The sequence below is a fragment of the Battus philenor genome, unplaced genomic scaffold, assembly GCF_028537555.1.
Source record: "Battus philenor isolate CCGP_79_NKW_IND1 unplaced genomic scaffold, ilBatPhil1.0.hap1 SCAF_19, whole genome shotgun sequence".
Taxonomy (NCBI): Eukaryota; Metazoa; Arthropoda; class Insecta; order Lepidoptera; family Papilionidae; genus Battus; species Battus philenor.
Window position 1 is genome coordinate 1,778,650 of NW_027181681.1, and position 23,718 is coordinate 1,802,367.

At 34.1% G+C, this 23,718-nt stretch overlaps 2 protein-coding genes across 2 annotated transcripts; one reads left to right on the top strand and one right to left on the bottom strand.

The window, feature by feature from the left end:
• Nucleotides 1-1,827: 1,827 nt before the first annotated feature.
• CNBP (CCHC-type zinc finger nucleic acid binding protein) lies at nt 1,828-7,999 on the bottom strand. The gene is made up of 3 exons (XM_068764284.1): nt 7,843-7,999; nt 4,305-4,485; nt 1,828-2,664 (listed from the first exon to the last, which is right to left on the bottom strand). The coding sequence occupies exons 2-3, from the start codon at nt 4,481-4,483 to the stop codon at nt 2,412-2,414; spliced, it is 432 nt and encodes a 143-aa protein (XP_068620385.1). The 5' UTR covers nt 4,484-4,485; nt 7,843-7,999; the 3' UTR covers nt 1,828-2,411.
• Nucleotides 8,000-9,139: 1,140 nt separating this feature from the next.
• LOC137921380 (peptidylprolyl isomerase domain and WD repeat-containing protein 1) lies at nt 9,140-21,680 on the top strand. The gene is made up of 11 exons (XM_068764118.1): nt 9,140-9,327; nt 9,501-9,661; nt 10,593-10,731; nt 11,969-12,056; nt 12,954-13,281; nt 14,798-14,916; nt 15,086-15,278; nt 16,035-16,269; nt 18,887-19,072; nt 20,217-20,368; nt 21,503-21,680. Exons 1-11 carry the CDS (start codon nt 9,213-9,215, stop codon nt 21,644-21,646), a joined length of 1,860 nt encoding a protein of 619 aa, XP_068620219.1. The 5' UTR covers nt 9,140-9,212; the 3' UTR covers nt 21,647-21,680.
• The last annotated feature ends 2,038 nt before the right edge of the window (nt 21,681-23,718 follow it).

Consider the following 23,718-nt stretch of genomic DNA (forward strand, 5'->3'; position numbering starts at 1 on the left):
CCAATATTTAGCCACTTCCGCACATGCAGTGGTAGTCGTGCAATAAAATGCACCGCCCGCCAGCCCGCTGATAAATGTCAGATTAGTGCCAAACACAGAGTCAACATAGAGTCAAGGGATTCTGTTTGGCACTAATCGGTGTAACATAACTCCTGAAGATGCCCCGTGGAGGGGTGAAATACGTGTTGAGTAATTTGGTGGTGGCGGTTGTGTGATTCGCATTGTTTGCCGCATACGCATTTATCAGCGGGCTGTGCATTTCATTGCACGACTACCACTGCATGTGAGGAAGTGGCTAAATATTGGTCCTTTTCTTACTTTCAATAAATCCGTTAAGTTTATGAAAAGTAGTGAACTGCTTTGTAATTGCAAGATATATATTTAGACAAAAATCAAATATAAGTTTAATAATAATGTAGTGAGTACTTGCGTGAACAATTATACACATCGCTATATTTCTATTATATACAAAATTTAAGCTTGGTACTTGTGTCTAAGCAACATTTTTTGCAATGGCAATGAAATTACAATTTATTATTATTATACGTAATAATGCAGATTAAAATGTTAAATTTATTTTATTTATTCAGATTAGAAATAAATTTCGATTTAATGATTATTTTCTGTGATTATAGAAGTCGATCACTATTTTTATCTATGGGCAGATGCGTCGTAGTATTTTCTACCCATCATAGGGATATGCAAATAAAACAACTTCGACTTTTGTACAACAGTATATTAACTTGCCTCGACGCTCCTAGGCTGGCTCGATGCTCCTGAAATTATACTTACTTATCCTTAAAATGATGTACTGATTCCCAAACTAACCAGTGATGTTTACAGTAAAGCGTCAAAATAGCAGAACATTCTGTCTTTTACTACGAAAGTTTTGGTTAATTGATTTATTTTTAAGTTTTATTATTTTTTTGCATCACCTATGTGATTGTAAGAACAGTTCTAAGTGATTGCAAATAGTGTATTTCTTTATAATGTTTCTCTTACCATTGAGCTTGTAATATTTCGTGTAGGATTCCACTCTTCCAGAATTAATAAAACAAATTAACCTTAAAGCACTTTTCATATAGTTGAATACAGAAATGGTATTTCATTTTTTGAGGCAATAAGACAACACTGGTTTTATTACCTAGATAGATGAGTATTAACTTGATAAGTTTTCTAGTATTTCTTAGTCCAGCATAGGCGAAGAAGTCAGATGGTGGTAGACGCATTTTTAATTTTAGCTTTATTGTATGAAACTGTGCATGTAGTGTCTGTTCTAGTTCTAGATACAGAATCATTAATTCACCATTCACCATCGATTTTTCGACAAATTTAATATATTTAATTCCTAATGATAACTTCATCTAAGGTCGCCCTATTGAGAAAATGTATTTTCTAATAGTCATGTTAAATATTTTTTTTAAGACCATAGACCATCAATAACTATGTTCAGTGTTCAAATAAGTGAGTGCTGTACCTTTTTTGTGATGGAATTTGTGATAAAACATGTATCTTATATCCCAAATGTTCATTAGACCTATACCCCTACAACCCCTTCTATCAAATGTTGGTAGCAGTTTTAATGTTTTTTTTTGTTGCTGTCTTGTGTTACCTTAAGTCTTATACTTATTTAACCTTTCCTCTTTTCTTCCAAAATATTTTCTACCAACGTGTACTGCATTTAGTGAAACAAGAAAATAATAAAAAAACAACAGGAGGGTTTGTGAGGAAAAGGTTAGTTGTGTAATGGTCAGTATGGTATGTGGTCTTAGAATTTAAATTCACCAATGTTCTATAGAGATTCAGGGCATTATGGAAAGTTTAAAAAATAAGGCAATATGTTTATTATCTCCCATTGCAAGCTGTTTTACATTCAACACAGGCACAATCAACAGGGATAACAAAATAAAAAATATACCGATTGATGAAATTCTAATTAACCACTGAATAATCAAGTTAGCAGGACCTCGTAAACAAAGGAATAGATCGAAAAAAAAAAATGAAATCATCACAGCGGTGACAGGATACACGGTCGCGTGGGGCGACGTCTAGCGTGCAACTGATGAACAAGGGGTCGCTCCGGGGCCTCCACTCCTCACATTGAAAACGCATGGTACGCCAGCATCATCCAATTTATCTCATTTTTTGTCAAATAAATCTGTACAAAATATATTAAATATATACTCTGTAATGCTAATAACTGTAACGCTACCTTCCTCAATAGTTCAATCACGATTATTTAAATGATTTAAAAACACAACTCGCTCACGTGCAAGAACAAACATTTAACGTATCGGCGGGCGACGTATGTACAAGTGAAGCTCAGTCTCTCACGGGGCACGGGGGCACGGGCGCCTGGTACGGTGTGTGGGTGTCGGGATCCTTTGCTTCGAGTCCGTGCGTGCGCGGCGTTAGTTGCGTTCAGATTCGCAGTCGCGCGAGATGTGGCCGGGCTTGCCGCACACGTAGCAGGTCTTGGTGCCATCGGGGCAGTTGCGCGAGATGTGGCCGGCCTTGTTGCACGTGTAGCAGGTCTGCCCTGAGCTGTCGCGCCCGCCCTCGGGGCAGTTGCGCGCGATGTGCCCCGTCTTGTTACAGTTGTAGCACGACGGCTCGTCGGGGCTCTGCGCGCACTCGCGCGCTATGTGCCCCGTTCCGTTACATCTGAAATCATCGTCCATCTAATCACAAAAAACCATTTTGGAACTCAGCCGCATTGCATAAACTCTGTACCCTCTCACCCGCTGAAAACACATTAATTCATTAACTAAATGTTGAAGACGAATGTCTGAAGATGAAGGGTCTTTGACGACGTGTGTTTCATGTGAGGACACATAGTTATGACACGTGTTTGTTTACTTTGTAAGAAGGTTCAATGTCCATCCAGAGAGCAATGGAGAGAGCTATGATTGAAGCTTCTTTGCGATATTGAATCAAAAACGAGGAAATCCTCAAAGAAACCAATGTCGTTGATGTAGTTTGAAGAATTGCTTTTTTGAAGTGGTCATGATTGGGGTATCACTCATACAACCGACAGCGGGTGGACCAACGAACAAGTTATGGTCGCGAGAAGTCATTGAATGCGGACAACACAAAACCTGTCTTATTTTGTTTTCTTTAAGACAAATGTTTTTGCTGAAAAAAGTAATTTCTAATGTCGTATGTAGTAGATGTCTTGTCTAAAAAAATAGCAACTACAGTTAAGAAAAATAAAAAGTATCAATTACATTACCATTTCAATATTTTTGTATTAGCAAGGGGTAGGCGTTTGATGGCTAGGCACATATAAAGGGTGAAATCCAATTAAACTATAAGTGTCAGACACGTGCGCCGTTCTATTGACATTGTAAGGGGCAATTAGGGAGGGTTGTGTGGACATCTATAGACAGATTATTTGGTAGTGATCACAGAGGAGCTACAAAGCGGAGATGAAACAATATATCTGTTCTATCAATAAATGTTAATAGCATGTTATTGTGAGATTATAACAAATGAAGTCATTCTAAATTTAATTTAATAACAAGCCTTAAATTCAATTAATACTACAATGGTGCATGAATATAAATTTATTTTTTAAATATCTATATCAGTACCATCATGATTAATGTTATATATATATATATTTATAATTAATGTTATTTTCATTTAAAAAGAGCTAATAGATTTGGGGCCAGCTCATCTCAGTACATCAGTATTTTGTGCCAGTGGCAGATTACTACATATCTTATTAAATATAAACACTTCTTAAATACATACACAACTTAAATAATTAACAATTCTAAAGTGTATGTGTGTGCCTACTAAAACAAATAAAGAAGTTTACTTTATTGTCTTAAAGCATTGTCTTTGATTTTATAAACGCTTTAAGAAGGGATGAGTGGTTATTGAGAACCAAGGTGATTATAAGCACTGGTGGTGCAGGGTAATTTGTGAATTCATAAGTATATTGTGCAAAATTGAACATATGCAACTTAAGGATATTTTAAAAGATATTAAAAGATACTGATACATTTTTCCTTATAGAAGTTCATGCATAAAAAAGGGTTCATACATATACATTAGGTTTTTATGTTTTTATTAATGTGATCTGTCGCCTTCTAGGAACAATGAGCAGTATGTAAGAGATTAAAACAAGTTTTAAATAGGTCTACAAACACTGTCCCATCCGAATTATACATTTATACTTTTATAAATAAGTACAACATATATTCATAGATTATTTTTTAACGCAGCGACATTTGCTACAAGGATGTGGTGGAGGAAGTACAGGAAGGAGGATGTTATTGAAAGAGTGATGGTGTCACCTGTAGCAACGGTCGGCTTCCTCCTTGCAGTCGCGTGCGAAGTGTCCGGTGCGGTTGCACTTGAAGCACTTCTCACGCTGCCGGTTGAATCCAGAATCGCGGGACGTGACGCCGCCCTGGGTGCACTCGCGGGCGAAGTGCCCGGTCCTGTTGCACTTGTAACACACGCTCGCACTCATTGCTGAAACAATTTCAATCCGGTTAAACAATGTGTTAAATTATAATTACTATATGCATAAACAAGTGGATATTCTTTTTATGCCAGTTTGATATTATTAACTTTAAGATTGCAAAAAATACCATTGAGATATTGAATGAATTAAAAAAGTTCTGTAAAATTGAAAAACTTCGGAAGGGTAATAATCTTTATATTAATATTTTTTAACGAAACAGCCATAAATTTATTTAATTTCTATGTAAAAAACGATATTTGTTACTTAACACAACCGTTTTATAAGAAAAACTAAAAAATAATATGTCACGGGTACAATTGTCTTTTTAAATATATTTACGTATTTTCAATCGACAATTATTTTAAAAGAAAATATATTGCACGCACATTACAGTAATTTATATTGCATATAACTAACATAAAACAACATCAAAACTTACGTTCTGCAAAAATAATGACTAAAATACCACACACTTGATTTCCCTTTTGATCCAAAATTCACGCGAAAAAAAAAATGGCCGCCGGCATCCTTTCCCGCCTACAGAAGCAAACGCTAAAACTTTTGGCGGGAATTGTCAGACGTGAACTTGCGCGTAAACTTCAATTATTTTTTAGCCGTTCAAGAATTTTATAATGACGCTGAACGAAAAGAAAGTTGTCTTTATTTCTTAGTGCGTGTTAAAATTGTAAAAAAAAATACAAGTACGACAGCGAGCGCCATTTTTGTTTACATTCTCAACACCAGTGACGTCTTGACCCTGGGGCTGATAACGCGTTGCATATAACGTGTTCGGAGAGGGATACGACTCTTATTTTGATTGTCGCCAATTGATTTGTGTATCACAACGTCTTTTGAAGCAACGACAAAAATTTAAAGCGGAGATGCTAACCAATTGAGAGACCTTATACTTGGACATCGGCCGTACCGATTCGTACGTTATATTGCCATTACAGGAGCTGCACTAACAATGATACATAAAAAAATATTACTAAGAAACAAGGCTGTATTGCATTTAGATCCTTTGTCTAAAATAAAGTGAATAAAAAACAGAACATATTAAGTGTTAAATTTTTTTTAGTCATAAATGTAATAAGATAAATTTTCTGAAATAGTAACTAGATGCAATGTTTGAAATGTTCTTAATTTAACATATAATATGATTAATTCAAACAATAGACAGTAACATAATTTTTAAGTATAAAATTTTAACTCATTTTACAAATTAAAATTATGTTATATCATTTTACTTTGAAGTAACAAGATTAAAATCTTTCAATGATTATTTTAAACATTAGAGATAATAATACCAATTTGTTGAAAATGATAATATATCAAGCTAATATTCCTTTTATGAAATCACTAAAGTCCATTTAAAGTCATTTTTACATAATAATGAATTGTTAATATTGAGAACATTCCTAAGAGTAATCACATACTAGTGAATTTAGTATTTGTCAGTGTTTTTCATATTTTTTTTATAATAAATAACAATATTCTCACCATATTTTTCAAAAGGAAATTATATTTATCTAAATAAATGTACTTCCATTAAGATGAAAATTGACAAGTGAAATTGTGCTTTTATATCGAGAGGGCCATGCTCTCTATAGCATTACTTTCTAAAACATAACAGCCACAGATATTTGAGGTCAGTGGGCCGATCATACTGAAAGTTTTCATACCAGTTTAGATATTGGAGCAGGTGTATTGAACCTTTGTCATTTGCAACATTTATGTTTGTTATTTTAGCTGCTAGAGACCAAGGCCACATATTACAATAAAATAATTACATTATTATAATGTTCGTCCAACAATTGTTTACACAAATTCTATAACATCTTTTCTATTATTTATATAATAGCTGAATTCAATAGTTCAATAATGATAATTGGAAGAGAATACTGGAGATTAAATACTCCAATGTACAGTAGTAGCATCATACTGAACCATCTACATATGTTCACCGTTCACCAGCTGCCATGTATGACTGGAGACATAAGGGCCTCCTAGAATTTCTTAAGAAATTGGGTTTGCTAGGCTAATTTCAACCTTGTTTCAAAAAGCGGGACAATTATAATTGGAGAAGGTTCATTCTGATCTATATTCACCTGAAGTTGCTATGATGAAAAATCCTGTATAAAGGTCATTAAGACACCTGCTTGTGTACTGGCAAACCCGGTATATTATTAATTTGACACGACAAACATTTTTTTATTAATGTTTTACATACCAACAAGCCATAATCATTGCTATTTGTTTTAATTATTAATGGTATCACAAAGAAACTAATAATTTATATGTATTAATTGTTAGCAACTGTGTACGGTTTTGTAATAAACTGTTAATGCTAAGAATTTTTATGTATATTAAATGAGAACTAGTAAAAAATCAATTGGTGTTATTTTAAATAATAATAAAGCTTGGAAATAAACTGTTTCTACCGCATTAAGGATATTTGTCAGGGTGACTGAAACCCACACAAAATATGCTTTAAACTAAGAAATGCCCAAACAAGACAATAATTTGATTCTAATTCTTATCAAAATGCATTCTTCTAGTATTCTTATGGCAAAAATAAGTAGGATAATAATTTGAATAAAGAACTGAGGAATATAAGGCCTAACTTATTACATTTTGTATAAGGAAAACTGTCACTTATATATCTTACAATTTTTTTTTGGCATATATACATATTTAATTACAATTTAATAATAACCATATTATATGAAAGCAAAAACAAAGATACATTAGTACGGAATGATAGTAGTTTGAATAAATAATCCATTTAATTTCTAGTTAAATGTGACTTTCATTTACAAAATAAGTGAAGTGTGATTTATATGTTAAAATATAGGATAACATCGTTCGAATCATTTAACTGTAGTTATAGACTTAACAATGACAATTTGTACTTTCCCATGCGAAGTTCACGGCGTTGATGCGTCACTGGCACATACCTGTGTCTACTGAAAAAGAAAAGTTGACTTCACGGCATGATCGACGAAAATCACGCTGCAGCTATGCATGCAATTGAAATACATACAATTGCCTTTCTATCCACTTTTACATTAACTTTATCTTTATTGCAACGCGTTCCGAGAGAAATTATATTCGAAATCTGTGTCACAATGATTTGCACCACTGTCAAACTAACCACGTTCTATAAACAACCTAAACTAAAGCAAGCGCTATATAAAAACAACAATATTTAGATTAAATTAATTGAACACCCAACCTGCAATAGATGTTCACATCGAAAACTTGTTAAAACGTTGGTGCGTTGAATACGCGGTATAGTTTTCGAACCACGTGTAGAGGCACCGGTAGCGCGGTTTTACGACGTAATTATATGAAATTTCACTTACCAATTAGTTGTGAAACTTCTTGAGCACTTTAAACACTAAGTTTAAGATCGTTACACGACCAACAAACGGATTTTAATTTGAAAAAGATATAAATTATGACGCTAAGTCAGCAAGGAAGCCAGCCACCATCACTACGAATTCGTAAAAGACATTTTGAGCATAGACACAACAATAAAAAAATAAAATGCTGCAACCGCTACTTTGAATTGCCAGTAATAAAAAAGCGTAGCGTTTTCATTTAAATTAACATTTGCTGTATTGTTTTTAATATATACGTGCTGAATTGATATTTAGCTTGTAAAGCGAAGGCGGTAAACCATTGCAATTGTCAATGGATATATGTTATAACTCAATTGCGAACCCGCGAGTCATGACCAACACCATACTTTGAGCGAAGAGTAAATATTCGTCTTGTAGACAAACGACGGACTTCAAACGCATAAAGTATAACAAGACTGTGTACCAAATGTCTCACGTGCCACGCGTCTGTTGGAACCCTTTACGATATTATTGCAGCAAGTGGTACCATGTAATTCTGTCCATACAAGTATTCCGTATGAAACAGACATGCATAGAATAGGAAACCCCCGATTACTCCCAAGTTTCTCTACTCCTTAGCTATAGTTTTATCATCCTAATTTCTATCTGATCCATGTTTTCTATTTAATGATTTTAGTATAAGTCAAACCAACAAAAAAGTAAAGATTTTAATTAAAAGACTGAACGTCTGTACAACAGCTTGTTATTAAACCAGTAATTAAAGTTATTTTTTATCAAGATAACATTGAAGATATCATAGCTTTATCTATAAAATCGGTTAGTGATTTAGTTTAACAACAGCCGTGATAAAGAAAATAGTTTTAAGAGATCTCATCCTATGATACTTATTTTAACATTATATAGTCACAACATTCGATTCTTTGCTTTGAAAACAAAAGTTAATTGTAATGGATCTAAATCTATTATTATCCGTGTTAATAAATTATTACCATACTAAAGCATCAGCATATATTCTGATTTTTCCACTATTTGCAAAATAAGTTTATTAACAGGGCTTAAAACTTTGTATTTAAAACTTGTTTTCGCTCAAGAAAATATTCGCTTAATGTATGATTCGTAAATATCTAAAAACATAAAATATATTATAGGTTTTATTATATGATATTGTTTAATCTTTTTCCTTGCATAGTACACATAAATAATTTAATTTTCGATTGTCTCTAGTGCTCCCTTGATCGTTGTTCTTCATTTATTATCTGTGACCTACGTAAACATATTTTCATACATTATACAAATTGACATCATCAAGACATGTAAAAGGATCGCGCTCTTTCTTTATTTTGTATGATTTAAGATTTAGTTTTACAAACATGTCTTCTGAAAAACGAGCTGCCACTCCTGATAATTCCGAGGATGCTGATGGTGATGAATGGATAGGTCCAATGCCTTCAGAAGCATCAATACCTAAACCAAAAAAACGAAAAAGTTAGATCTAGCTCTAAATAAAATTATTGTAACTCACTAATAAAATTATTCATCATTTTTAATCCATTTACACATTTATAAAGTAGGAGGTTTTATTTATGTGTCAATATAATTACTTATAAAGAAAAACAAATACACAATTTAGTTTAAATTTTCTCACTTAAAAATTTCAGTCTTGGAGTTCGAGTCTTTATATCTTGAAAATTTGCCATCGTCTGAAACATACGAAAAAAGTTACATGCACAGGGATGTGGTTACTCATGTTGTGGTCACTAAAACTGACTTCATTATAACTGCCAGTCAAGATGGCCATCTAAAATTTTGGAAGAAACAGGCAAGTAAAAGCTGTTGTAATTTGATTTACTGAAGGTTTTCTGGTAATAGGTTTCTATTTCCAGCGCCCATATAATGGTATGTCCATTGAGATGTTTACTTTCACATAATTTAAATAACCAGTCTATAAATAAAAAAAATGTATGATAAGCTCAATTTAAAAGCTATGTCCATAATAGAATAGTAACACTAAAGGCCTTTAATGAGAAACATTTAACACAATTTTTGCCTTTGCATACAAAACATGAATATTAGTGTTCTTCCTATAGAGATGGTTTAGTAATTCAATGGGTAACAAAAATGGTGCAAGACACTTTGTTTGTAATTTTTCTGGTGAGTAGTTTTTATGTTTTTCCGTATGTAATTATGTGTCGAAAAGAGCAATGTCTTTTGCAATATCCTAAAATTAATCTCTCTGTATAATTGCCCATTTTGTACTGTGTGAATTTTATATATCAAAAATTTCTTGCTAGTTTTATTATTTTTTTTATATTTGATTTCTTTATATGAAGCATACTCAGATGTAAAGATAATATAAAAGATGAAATATTTTTATTCAACATAGGAATTTTTAAAAAAACTCATATTGATTATCAACTTATTTATTAATATTTTTATTCTATTTTATTATTGACTTCACTTCACGAGATATTATAGTTGTGGAGAAGAAGCGGGAAGAAACTCTACAATATTTTTCAAAGCATCAATAAATCATATATGAGACAGCTTGTTCAGTTAAAACTCTCAGGCGGAGGTGTTATCAATAATTGCTTCAACATAAAGTCTTTTAATAAGGTTGTCTGCCTACATTTTAGGTGATTATCATGCTGCATTTGCCTGTCCTAATATGGGCAAAATAACATAGTTGTATTACTTAATATATTTCGCATTATGAATATGAAGATATATAACAGATAATATTTTAATTTCAGGAAGAAGGTATAGAGTTTGTGAAGCACTTTCGTTGCCATTTGTCCGCGATCAGCCATGTGGCGGCCAACAGCACAGGCTCTCTTCTCTGTACTACTTCCCCCGAGAAAACCGTTAAAGTGTTTGATGTTGTTAACTTTGGTTAGTATCATTACAACTATATAAAGTTTAAATGCTCCATTTATAGGGGCAAAAAATTTCCTAGCAAAAGTGCCAAAACTGTTTATATATATGTTTCTTTCATAGCATGTACCTTGTAAAAAATATTTATGATATTCTCTATATATTTTAATGCTGTTTTTGAACAATATACACCAAGGAGACTATGTGATCAAATCTGACTGGAATTGTGTGATGCTAGGGATGGAACTGCCTTTCTTAACACCCGTAGCAACACCAACATCTATTCCTTTAATGAGACCCACATCTGTTACATATGTAAATATGTGGTAGTTATCCTATAGCTTCAAATCACAACTTTCTTATTAACTTTTTTATCAGCCGATAGATGTCCACTGATGATGATAGATGACGCAAGGCATAGGTCTCCCACATAGATCACCATGATATCATCAGGTCTTATGTTGCCCGCACCCGACAACTTTCTTTAACCTTGACTATGTATATACAATATTTACATATAGAGGAAAGTGTCGCCTTCCTCAAGGTTAACGACAAACGCCGCCCTACATTTCTAAAGTACTGCAAAGAAGTGGTGCCGCGACCATGGGTAAAATGAAAAGTAAGGACTAAAAAAAGAGTTGGCTAAATCCTGACAACAAGAACACAAAATGTTATAAAATATCAAGTCAACTATCAATGTAACTAAAACTGTAACAATGTACTGTAACAATGTACACACAAATTAAAAAAAAAGCTTATTATACATTGTTAAAAAATAAAATAAAAAAATGTTGTAATAAGAACTAGATTTAACAAGGAATGTAGATGATGGAAATAAGGTCATGTGCGAAAGAAGATCAAAAAGTGATGAAAAACTGAAGAATAAAAATTATAAATACTGAAAAAAAATATAATCTAATATTGTAACATCCCTACCTCACACATAGGAGGGGAACTAGAGGCCCAGAGTATATATATATATATATAAAATTGATGAGTATATTTTATATCAATAATACTAATTATTTAGTTTAGTACAAAAATTTATAAACCGCATGCATCAAGTTCTAATTAAGCTATGTTCGTAATGCTTCTAGAATTTTCCATGTGATGTACCGTGCCTTAGGTATGCGGTGAGACGAAGAGGGGGGGGGGGTCAGTTCTGGCGTCAATACTCACTGTGTCGGCTTATATTTAGTTATATATTTGAACAAATATACAATATCTGAACATATGTAATATATTTTAATTTCAGATATGATTAACATGATCTCTATAAATTTCGAGCCGTACTGCGCGGAGTGGGTGCACTCTGCAGGTGATCCTATATCAGCATTAGCTATGTAAGTACTTGCAGATTCAAATATGGCCGCTCCAGACAAAGGAAAATAAAATCTTTATAGATATATCTTTAGAAAATTAAAAATAATATATGGAATTGAAACAGGTTCTGTAATTTATATTCCAATGAAATTATTTTGTAACTGTAGATAGTTACATGAATTTATTATTTTTTTTAATTCTCTATTTTAACAATAGCAAAACAATATGCAGCCTGTCAAAAATTCTTACACCCCCCTATGTAAAATAGAGCGAACTATTAAATTCATGTCTAGTCTGCTTCAAATTGCCCCCCTTAACAATCAAATTGCCCCATGTTTGGAAACACTTCAAAATGTTATGAGTGCCTTTATAATATTCACTGTAAAACTCTAAATAAAAATAAATTTTTGCATACATATTTTTTTAGGATTCCACGATTATTTTTTATTAAGTTTGAAATATATTAATGTTTTGCATAAAAGTTATTCTTAATTCAAAATGTTTATTACAAGTATGAAGGTTCATGCTTACAAACAATGCGTGGATATGTATAGTGGATAGCAGGCAAGGAAACATGTACTTCCGTTAATGTTATACTTTTATTAATAATTACAATTCATATGATATTTGTTACACAAATAATCCCTACCCTTTGTTACAAATCAGATAAGTTAACTTTTAATTCTACTTCTAAATTTAAATTTTAAATTTTTTTTCAAGAAGCGGGGTATTGCTCTAAACTTCTGGTGTGTTTTAAAAATAGCTTTAATTTTTAACTGCCATATTTCTTCCTAATACCTTAAACTACATAGCTTTAGCGTGGTTTTGTTTTGTCCAACTAAGTTTAGACCTATTATTCACAATATTTAGGTGTAATTTTTGGATTTTTCTAAATATTTTATTTTTATTTTTTTAAGATCAGAAAAATCATCAAACAAAATCCACGTGTTTGATGGAACTCAAAGTTCAGGCACACCATTACACACCTTCGAGACCTTGCACCAGAGTATGGTTGCAACAATAGCGTACAATCCGGTGTTTGAAGTTGCTGTCTCCGTTGACAAAGCTGGCATCGTTGAATACTGGACCGGGCCAAAACACGAGTTCCAGTTCCCCAAGAATGTGAAGTTCCGATCTAAACTGGAGACAGATTTGTTTGACTTTGTTAAAAATAAGACATACCCCACTGCATTGGCATTTTCACCTGATGGAAAGAAGATGGCTTCAATCAGCTTAGACCGCAAGGTATTTATATTTATATATTTCTCTAAGCAGTATTATAAAATAGTTTTTTTTTTTATTACGAGTAAGTGATGCCTTTAGGATGCACTACTATGTGTATGCTACAAAAAACACAACATAATTTTTTTATATTATATTATGGGTACCGGAAAGTAATGTTTCTATCGACACATTTCACAGAAAAACTGATTGATTTTTCCGCTCCTGTATTGAAAATTTGTATGCTAGATGGCAAAAGGTTGCTGATAATGAAGGTGAATATATTGTTGATTAGAAATAAAAACTTGTTAAAAATGTAGTCGTGTGAATTTAACTTAAGAAAGCGACATTACTTTCCGGTTCCCCTAAAACCAAGATTATTTGTTACAATTGCTTTTAGATTTTTTTTATTTTGGTTTACAATAAAATGTGAATAAATAAGGTTATATAATTAAAATACAACATTATTTGTTATTTAAGACATCAAAATTTGGATTACAAATACAGATCATAATATGTTATCATATTGATATTATAGATAAACAAATATTGAGAAATAAGAAATAGTCAAAACGAAAATTCTTTTCACATACTTACATAGTAATTAAAATACCTGTAATATCTAATGTCGATCAAAATAAAAAAGTGACAAGGATTTGATGAAACTAAAAATAGTGTACACCAAAAAACATTGCAGTAAATTTCTTTTTTAAATATTTTAATTGTTGTTTATCATTATTTTATTAAATCTACTGATTTAACAATGTTATATATACAAAAATTTTTTTGGTTTTAAAAATGTGTTAAAACAATATATTTTATTATTTTCTATAAAGTCATGTTGAATAAAAGGTAATTCGTGTAGTTAAAACGATGTAATTTTATTGCCACACTAGTATTGCTAGTCTAATTAAATTTTTACATATTTATTTAACTTAAAAATGTTATGTAATTGTTTAACATTTACAGCCTCTCAAAATTAATGTCAATATTTAACTTTCTTTAAAAGTTTATCGCAATTAATTATTTAAAATTTTATACAGCACTGATTATGCGGGTTACATTATATATAAAGTTTAGTATTTAGCCAAACAATTAAACATTCATTAATATGCATGGGGATAAAACAGTAAGGTTCTTATATGCCCCCCTCCCCTATTTTGGGGGTCCCTCGTACCACTATCGTGGAAGGGATAGATTTGTTTACATTCTTTAACAACTTTTTTCATTCTCTATTTTTTATTTCTACAATCTTCTTTGAATCTTCTCAATTGTTCTTTAAACACTTCATAAGATCTTTCATTCTTATCCATATTTACTTTCTGTCCTTATATCATCTCTCATCCTTCTAAACACCTTCTATGCATCACAGCTGTTGGGCTAATGTTACATTCGTCTTGCTTTATTTATTTACTATTTCATCACTACTTAATTTTTAAATAGTTAAGTATTGAGATCCACCGCCCCTGGGTCACTTTTGTTTGTATATAAAGCATGCCAAAGAGGTGAAGACGAGAGGCTCAAATACTGGCTTTTGTAGGTTCGAGTCTTCCACTTCCTGTCCGGCAAACTGCACAAGGTGCTGGACGAGAGTTTGCAGCGCTTCCAGGATCTGCAGCATCAAGCACAACAGCTTCCTAACATGGAATTTGGACGGAGGTTTGAACTTTCCATATACATTGTGTTCACCAGCACCTAAATTAAAAACCAGAAATTTTGAAAGTGGTCTATAATAAAAAAAGCCTGGTGTCTCCTCTTTTAAATAGATGTCTAGAACTTTTATGGAATTCATGAAATATTGTATTTAAATAATATATAAACCCACCAGGATGGCAACGGAGAGAGAGCTGGAGAAGTCGGAGGCGGTGAACCTGTGCAACGTGTTGTTCGACGCGAGTGGTCACTTCGTGTGCTACGCGACCATGCTGGGCGTGAAGGTGGTCAACCTGACCACCAATCGATGCGTCGCCATGCTCGCCAAGCCGGAGAACCTCCGCCCCCTGCACCTCGCGCTCTTCCAGGTCTATACATAGTCTGAACAATTAACTAAAATCTTTTGGGAATAGCTGGTATGTTTACAAAATTGACGTTTGTAGGTCGCAGGTTCAACTCCCGGCGATACAATTCAGTTCAATTACCGTCTTGCTTAAATCACACTTTATGCTTCAATTATATAGGATTGTCACTGCTCACAAACAAGTTTTCAGAGGATGGACTGCAGCGTCCTCTGCGTAACATAATACTAAACTGCGATCGCGAACCATCCTGCCAAGCGGGGCAATTATGGTATACCCACCATAGATTTCTTTGGAAGAGGCTTGCAGTGGGCGTCTATGTGCTGGGACGACGTTATTTATGTGTATATATACATGTCCCAGCGGATTGGCAAGTCCCAGTGGGTAGTGAGCAGGCCACATGGCACGCAGAACTGATGGCCGCTGGGTACTCAAGGTTCTGAAATGGAGGCCATGAACGAAAAGGACGGTTTTGGACGTCTGCCCACAAAGTGGGACAAATGACAAGGTTATTAGGCATACCCACCCACCATAGCGCATGGTATTTATCTGCGGGCTGGCGGGTGGTGGACTTTATTGCACGACTACTACTGCATTGGCGGAAGTAGCTATATATTAATCCCTTTCTTACTTAGCATGGACTTCCGCAAAATAACGCTTGAATCCATTAGATTGGTCATTAATTAAGGTTCTTATAAGAAGCTAGGAGAATCCCATATCCAACAGTGGTCATATTAATTTGTTTACATATTTTTTACACAGGGCCGAACGAACCAATCAAAAGTTGCGACAACTCTGGAGATGGAGGGTTCAGAGAATCCCACACTCTTGAACGTGAAGACGGATCCAACGCTGTTCTGCACGGCGTATAAGAAGAACAGATTTTACATGTTCTCCAGGCGAAGCCCTGATGATGTGAAGAGCCCTGATGCGGACCGGGATATCTTCAACGAGAAACCTTCGAAAGAGGACATTATCTCTGCCACGGAAGGTCAAGGTAATTATCATTATTCGCGCCCACTACTGGGCATATTCTTTCTCCGTGTATTTATAATAACAGCCTCTTCCGACGACTTTAACAAGTCCTGGCCTTGCCTAATGCAAGACCTTGTGGACATATTGTTACGTACTGTGGGTTCTGACTCGAAATTAAACACTGCTGGTTCACAAGGAGTCCTTTATTCACAAATCAGATGGTCACCCTACTTTAACACAAAGTATACTTTCGCTTAGTCCAAACTACGCTTCCAAATCGCTCAAGAAATCACTGTCCAAATGACTTGTCAAATAGTCACTTTGTATCATAGATCTTAATCTTATAATTCGAAAAACAACACTGAACTGTCGTCATGGGGAGTACACCTATTTATACTATGGAGAAGGTTCTAGTAAGTTCGCGATAGTACTCGGTTAGAATTTTTGAGAACTGTACACAAAAATCTATAAATAACTTCAAGATCACGTGTGTCAAGAACTGCCGTCATTCTTGATCTTAGGAGGAACACGGAACGTGTTTATTGTTTGGAGGGTTCTGTAACTTGCGCTCTATAACAATACATTTTCAATAACATTAAACATTTAATTTCCACTTTTTAAAATTATTTTACACTTTGAATGTTAATTCCTTTAAATTATGATTACAAATGTTTAAAAAAGTGCACCAAAAAGTGTGAATTTAACTTATTAGACAATAATAACGTGTTTAATGGAATCAGGCGTTACCTCGCGGAAGTATATCCTAAGTAAGAAAAGAACCAATATTTAGACACTTCCGCACATGCAGTTGCAGTCGTGCAAGAAAGTGCATCGCCCGCCAGCCCGCTGATAAATGCGTATGCGGCAAACAATGCGAATCACACAACCGCCACCGCCAAATTACTCAACACGTGTTTCACCCCTCCACGGGGCATCTTCAGGAGTTATGTTACACCGATTAGTGCCAAACACAGAGTGATAGAGAGACTGTGTGAGAAGTGGCTAAATATTGGTCCTTTTCTTACTTAATAATAACGTAAATTCTCAACGAATCCTACTCGAATGGGCAGCGTTCAGAAAGTTTTGAAAAGTCTCGTTCAAAATACCGCAGTGCCTGAAGACGAAGGTCTATCACCAGTGTGTGTTGCTGGTGATGACTTACATATGAAACTTGGTCGCGTTGGGCCTCGTAATATACCTCAGGGTCTCCCAGAGACCAGTGGAGGGAATCATAAATGAGATCCGTAGAAAAACCAAGGTCGCTGACGTTGCTCGATGAATTCCTCGTCTAAAGTAGCAGTAAGCGGGGCTCATTAAGAAATGCTCTTGAGCGGCGATCACGAGCAGGTAGACGTGGGCAGGCCCACCACTAGGTGTACGGATGACATAGTTAACGTCGATAGTGGCGATCTTTGGAGGTAGACATATGCTTTATTGTGAGCTTCTTCAACTAAACAGAAGAAGAATTACATAAACAGGATGATTAGTTACAGGTTTAAAATCTTTACATTAGTTTAGTGTATATCACAATTTATCAGCAAAAAGGTTAAAAGCCTTTGCATCTATAATAAATCACCCCGTATGTTAAATTTATGTTTCAAGACTTCAGGAGTATATTGTTTTAATATAAGTTCAAATACAAGTTAAATTATCAGTTAAACTGGAAGCAAGAGAACACTGACTCTTACAAACGTGAGGTGTATACATACATTTTGTTGCCATGTAAACACATCCTTACCTCGTTATTATTAACCAAAGACATAAGCAGTGTACTTTATTATATTGAACCTCTCTTTATTTTATGGCCCCCGCTATTGGGGGCCTCTCGTACCCCTATCTTTGGTGGGACAGGGACTTTATTGGCAATTTAATTTTTTCATATAATTCTTAATTTTCTCTATCTTCTTTCATACTTTATTTTCTCTTTCGGTCTATTATCTATCTTTCATGCTACATTTCTGCTTTCTTTCCCTTTTGTTCTGTTCATCTATCATTCTTTCCCTTTTTCTTTTTACATTTTTAATTTACATTTTTATTGTACATTTTTATTACTTATATCCTATAATTATTCTGTATCACAATTTTATTTATCACTTTGGTTCTATTTTATCATTTTTTATCTATTTATTTACTGTGTTTGCTTTTTGTTCATTTCAATGGCACTTTTTGCAATTTTTTTGCAGAGGGATACGAATGACTGTTTATCTTCTCCGCCTATCAGGGAGGCTATTGACTCCTCCCTGATTTTAACGCCAGATATTGAATCTCTCGGGCGAATATAGGATAGTTATAAATGTATATTTTTCTCTTCTATCTTGTACGACTGTTTTTTGCCATTTAGTATTATCTTGGCATAGCCTTTAAGTCTAAATTTTTTTTTATTGTCGAAATTATTACACTGTAATTGACTCCATACATGATAGCACATGTTGGAAGTAACTTGTTCACTTTAAATTTATTTTAATACGTAATATCATGATATTTAGAAAAATACAGTCCCTCTGATTTTATTTCGCTTGTTTTTAAGTTTAACGCATTTATCATCCGAACAGGTTCGAACAGGTCAAAACATGTTATACATTATATGTTGAGTAAAGGATATTTGAATAGGGTTTCACGTGGAATGGTGTTGGTTACAGGTGTTCAGCGCATCTACGAGCAGGCCATCCTGCACACTTCCCTGGGAGACATCCACATCAGACTGTTCGGGGAGGTAGCTCGAGCTGCAGAGAACTTCTGCGGATTAGCGCGAAGCGGCTACTACAACGGGCACGTGTTCCACCGCGTTATACGCGGCTTCATGGTGCAGACGGGAGACCCTACTGGTACACGCCTCCCATACATACACGCCCCCCATACAAATACACCCTCATACATACGCCTATGAATACACGTCCCCCTCACATATAGGTCCATCAAACAAGTCCCCCATGCATACATGTCCACCAGTTATACACGCCCCACATGCATACATGTCCACCACTTATACACGTCCCCAATACATTTATGTCTACCATTTATATATGTCCCCCATACATTTATGTCTACCATTTATACACGTCCCTCATACATTTATGTGCATCATTTATACACGTCCTCCATACATTTATGTCTACCATTTATACACGTCCCTCATACATTTATCTTCACCATATATACACGTCCTCTATACATTTATCTCCACTATTTATACACGTCCTCCATACATTTATGTCTACAATATATACACGTTCCTCATACATTTATGTGCACCATATATACACGTCCTTTATACATTTATCTCCACCATTTATACACGTCCCCCATACATTTATGTCTACCATATATACACGTTCCTCATATATTAATGTGCAACATAAATACACGTCCTCTATACATTTATATCTACCATATATACACGTCGCCCATACATTTATCTCCACCATTTATACACGTCCTCCATATATTTATGTCAACCATTATCCATTAGATAAATCCTGAGTATGGCTATCTCAATGCCTCGTTAAAGTTTCAATTGGAAGACGTTGGATACTAACCGTTTTCAAACAGTCAAATTAAAAATGAATGAGAGAAAGATATTATTAGGGCTTCATGAAAAACGAACACACCACAAGTTGCAAATCCGCGAGCAGAAAAAAAACGGAAATATTAAATGTAATTGTTAAAACAAAGGTACTATACAGGTATATACTAGTATCGATAACTTGCTATTGGACAACTGGGGTAGCTATAAGCAATGCCATCAGGCTCCGCAATACCAACCCCTGTCTTCACCACCCGATTCTCAGGATGTGCTTTTTCCTATTTGTGTATAATTAATAATAATTATTTGCAAAGCTGTGCATATTTAATTTTTTTAACATAAATTTAAAGTAACCTCATGTGTTGCTGTTAAGGTGCTATTTAAAATAAAATAAATACAAAATTTAAAATTCAAAACGTGATATTAATGAGGTGTGAACATCGCAGGCACGGGCACTGGGGGCGAGAGCATATGGGGCGGTGAATTTGCTGATGAATTCCGGCCGCACCTCAAGCACGACCGGCCTTACACGGTCAGCATGGCGAACGCGGGACCCGACACCAACGGCAGCCAGTTCTTCATCACTCTCGCGCCCACGGTGAGTACACCATCACACACACACACACACACACGCACGCACTCACGCACGCAAGCACGCACGCATACACACACACACACGCACGCACACACGCACGCACACGCACACACATGCGCGCACACGCACGCACATGCACGCACGCACAGGCACGCACGCACACGCACGCACACACACGCACGCACACACGCACACGCACACACACACACACGCTTTATCACACTGCTTCTCTTTATTTGTTTCTTGATTCCTCCACTTGTGAGCTCAGCCATAGGATGTTCACTACTGGTGTCTGGTGGTACAGGCCTCCCCTTACTTCAAATAAACATTGTCGAAGTGAACATAAAATATTTTAATTTTATTTGTATTGCTATGTAATAATTTTATATCGCAGAGTTTTATAATAATTTATTTGTCAATTGCATCCATCTGCCTTTGTCTTAAAAGTGTCCACAATGGTATTACAATGCTTAAGTGAAATAAATGTAAAACAAAAGTATGTAAATAAACAGAAATATAATAAATAAAATACTAATGTATAATGAGAGAAGAATGTCATAGAACGAAAGAGAATGAAAGAATGAAATGTGTAATGAACACCGAATGAAAGATCATAGGATGCATAAAAGAAGAGAGAGAAAATAAAAAAAAGTTTGTGAAAAATTAAATAAATGAAAACAAAAGTCCCTGTCCCACACCAGTTAGGGGAAAAAAAATTGGTACTACAACTTTTAAAAGGTCATCAGACCATTATCTGTAGAGTCTGTTTCTTTATTATATTGCCTCTAGAGGTCCATAACAGATTGTATCCACTTATTATTTGCTTGTCTCTATTAAAGTTTCATGTGTAATTCTTCCAGTACTTTTTTGATATAGCTTTTCAGCAATTTCTTTACCTGTTCATTAGTAGTTTTTTCTCCAAAGTTTCATATTTATATGTACATGGATGTGAAATGCTTAACTGAACAAATTTATTAAAATTAAATTTCTTATGCAAATTAAATTATTTAATGTTAATATGAATTTAATTTTTCAGCGTAGGCATATAAAAATATGATTTTTGCATCGTTAAAATTTGAGTTTTCTAAAGCCCAGTGCTATTCTCTTGATATTTAAATTGTTTTCAAATGTTTTTAGCCGTGGTTGGACAACAAGCATACGATATTTGGTCGAGTGGTGCGCGGTATGGAGGTGGTGCAGAACATAGGCAACGTGAAGACCAACCCAAAGACCGACAAGCCGTACGACGATGTTCGCATTGTCTCCGTCACCGTCAAGTGAATATTTCATACAAACTTAGTCATATAACTTTGCAAATGTTGATACATACGATCTGTTCGTATTAAGAATGCATGCAATTGAATTATAGCACTAGAATTAAAACAATAAATATATCTAATATATAAAATTCTCGTGTCACGGTGTTCGAACTTGAACTCCTCTGAAACGGCTTGACCGATTTTTACCAAATTTTATATGCGTATTTAGTAGGTCTGAGAATCGGCTACTATCTATTTTTCATACCCCTAAGTGATAAGGGTTGTTCACACTTAAAATTTTTTTTTTATTTTTTCGACGAAATTTTTTGTTTTTATTTTTTTATGATACAACATACAAAAATACACACAACCCTAAATTTTCACCCCTCTACGATCAACCCTTATTTTTAAATTGAAAATTAAAAATATTTTTTTTTTGCAAAACAACGTTTGCGGGATCAGCTAGTTTGTTATATAAAATAATTATTTACAACATATTGATAGCAAGAAACATGTAAAACATAAAAGGAAGGCATAAAAGATATTGTGAAGTGAGGAAGGAGAATTCAAATAAAAATTAAAAATAACGTAAAGACCTAACATGGATCAAGGGGTCCCAAAAAACAGAGGCCATATAAAAAATAAAAGATAGCGGGAAGTACCCGGATGAGGTCTGCAAGGACCGGTCAATATGGACTTTCGTGGACGCCTATGTTTTGCAATAGGTGCCTGTCTGCTGACATCATGATGATGGTCAGAGATGATCTGGTTGTTTTATTACCTAATGTGCCTTAAAATAAGGCAAAGATAAATAGACATTTAATTAAAGGAATCAATATAGTGCTGCCATCTACATATCTACTTATAAAATATTTGTTTTAAATTTTTGTTTTAATATTTTTTTTACATTAGGCCTCTTATGTATCTTTTGGTTTGCAGTGGACGTCTATATACAATTTGTAAAATATTAAAACAAAAGAACATTACAAAGTAATGGTTAGCAATTGATAAAAATATTTCAGAAGATATAATTGATGTGTGTTGCAGTAGTGTGTGTGTCTATATGGCAGTACATTATAACTATGAGAAGTAATCAATTGTAATAAAAAGCATATAAAATAAAAGGCGATGTTCAGGTCAGCTGGAAATTAAGTTTGTAATAGACTGCCGTGCTCGAAAGTGGTTTTAAATATCATCAGGTTACTGGAAGAGTATGCATGCAGCCTTATTTGGAGGGGATATAATAATTCGTTATGCCTTCAACTGGTCACTGTTTCTAATTTGAAAACGATTTACTGCATTCTTAATACGAACGGATTGTAATTTACTTTTATGATCGACAGAAATTATGTAAAATAAGTAAAGATTTTGTAAAAATAAATGAATATTTCTATTTATTTAAAAGACACTTCCTTGTCATTTTCAAGTTTGATGTAAATCGCTTTAATAATGGGACCTCGTGGTCCATAAAACAAAGTCACAAATTAATTAGGATTGAATACAAGGAAACCTTAAAATCAGTCTAAAATACATTCTCGTACGGTAAGCGAGAACGATCAATATAAGCGCAAGAAGACACAACCGCAAAGTAGTTGTTAACTGACATTTTTCCTCGTGTAAACACATCCTTACTTCCTTATCATTAACAAATAAATTGTGTAATTTTCAGTAAGACCCCTCCGACGTACAAAAAATATATTTATTTACGGCTTTTTTTGTGGGAGCACGCTGACATCAGAAATTTCAAAAACAATAAAAACTGTCATACAAATGAAAAAAAATATTAACCTTAATAATTTTTTTGGATTTTTAATAAGAAAAATTTGGGTTGACTAGTAGAGAATGCCTAAAGGCATTAAGGCCGCTATCACATTTTGTAAAATAATATACAAGTCAAATTTGTTTAAGTGCCATCTAGCGGCAACTAGTTAATTTAATTTTCACCGCCATCTAGTGACAAATAGAATTTGTAAAGGTGTTAAAATTAATACTAGATGTCAGTATGTACTCGAAACAATTTGAAATGGAAAAAATATTCATTTAAAATTCCAGAATAATAATAAAATCTGTACTAATATTTTTCTAGTTTTGATC

Coding starts and splice junctions, on each gene's coding strand:
- CNBP (XM_068764284.1), bottom strand. CDS start 4,483: ATGAGTGCGAGCGTGTGTTACAAGTGCAACAGGACCGGGCACTTCGCC. Junction 2,665..4,304: donor GAAGCCGACCGTTGCTACAG/GTGACACCATCA, acceptor CGATGATTTCAG/ATGTAACGGAACGGGGCACA.
- LOC137921380 (XM_068764118.1), top strand. CDS start 9,213: ATGTCTTCTGAAAAACGAGCTGCCACTCCTGATAATTCCGAGGATGCT. Junction 12,057..12,953: donor CCTATATCAGCATTAGCTAT/GTAAGTACTTGC, acceptor TATTTTTTTAAG/ATCAGAAAAATCATCAAACA. Junction 19,073..20,216: donor GCAGACGGGAGACCCTACTG/GTACACGCCTCC, acceptor TGAACATCGCAG/GCACGGGCACTGGGGGCGAG.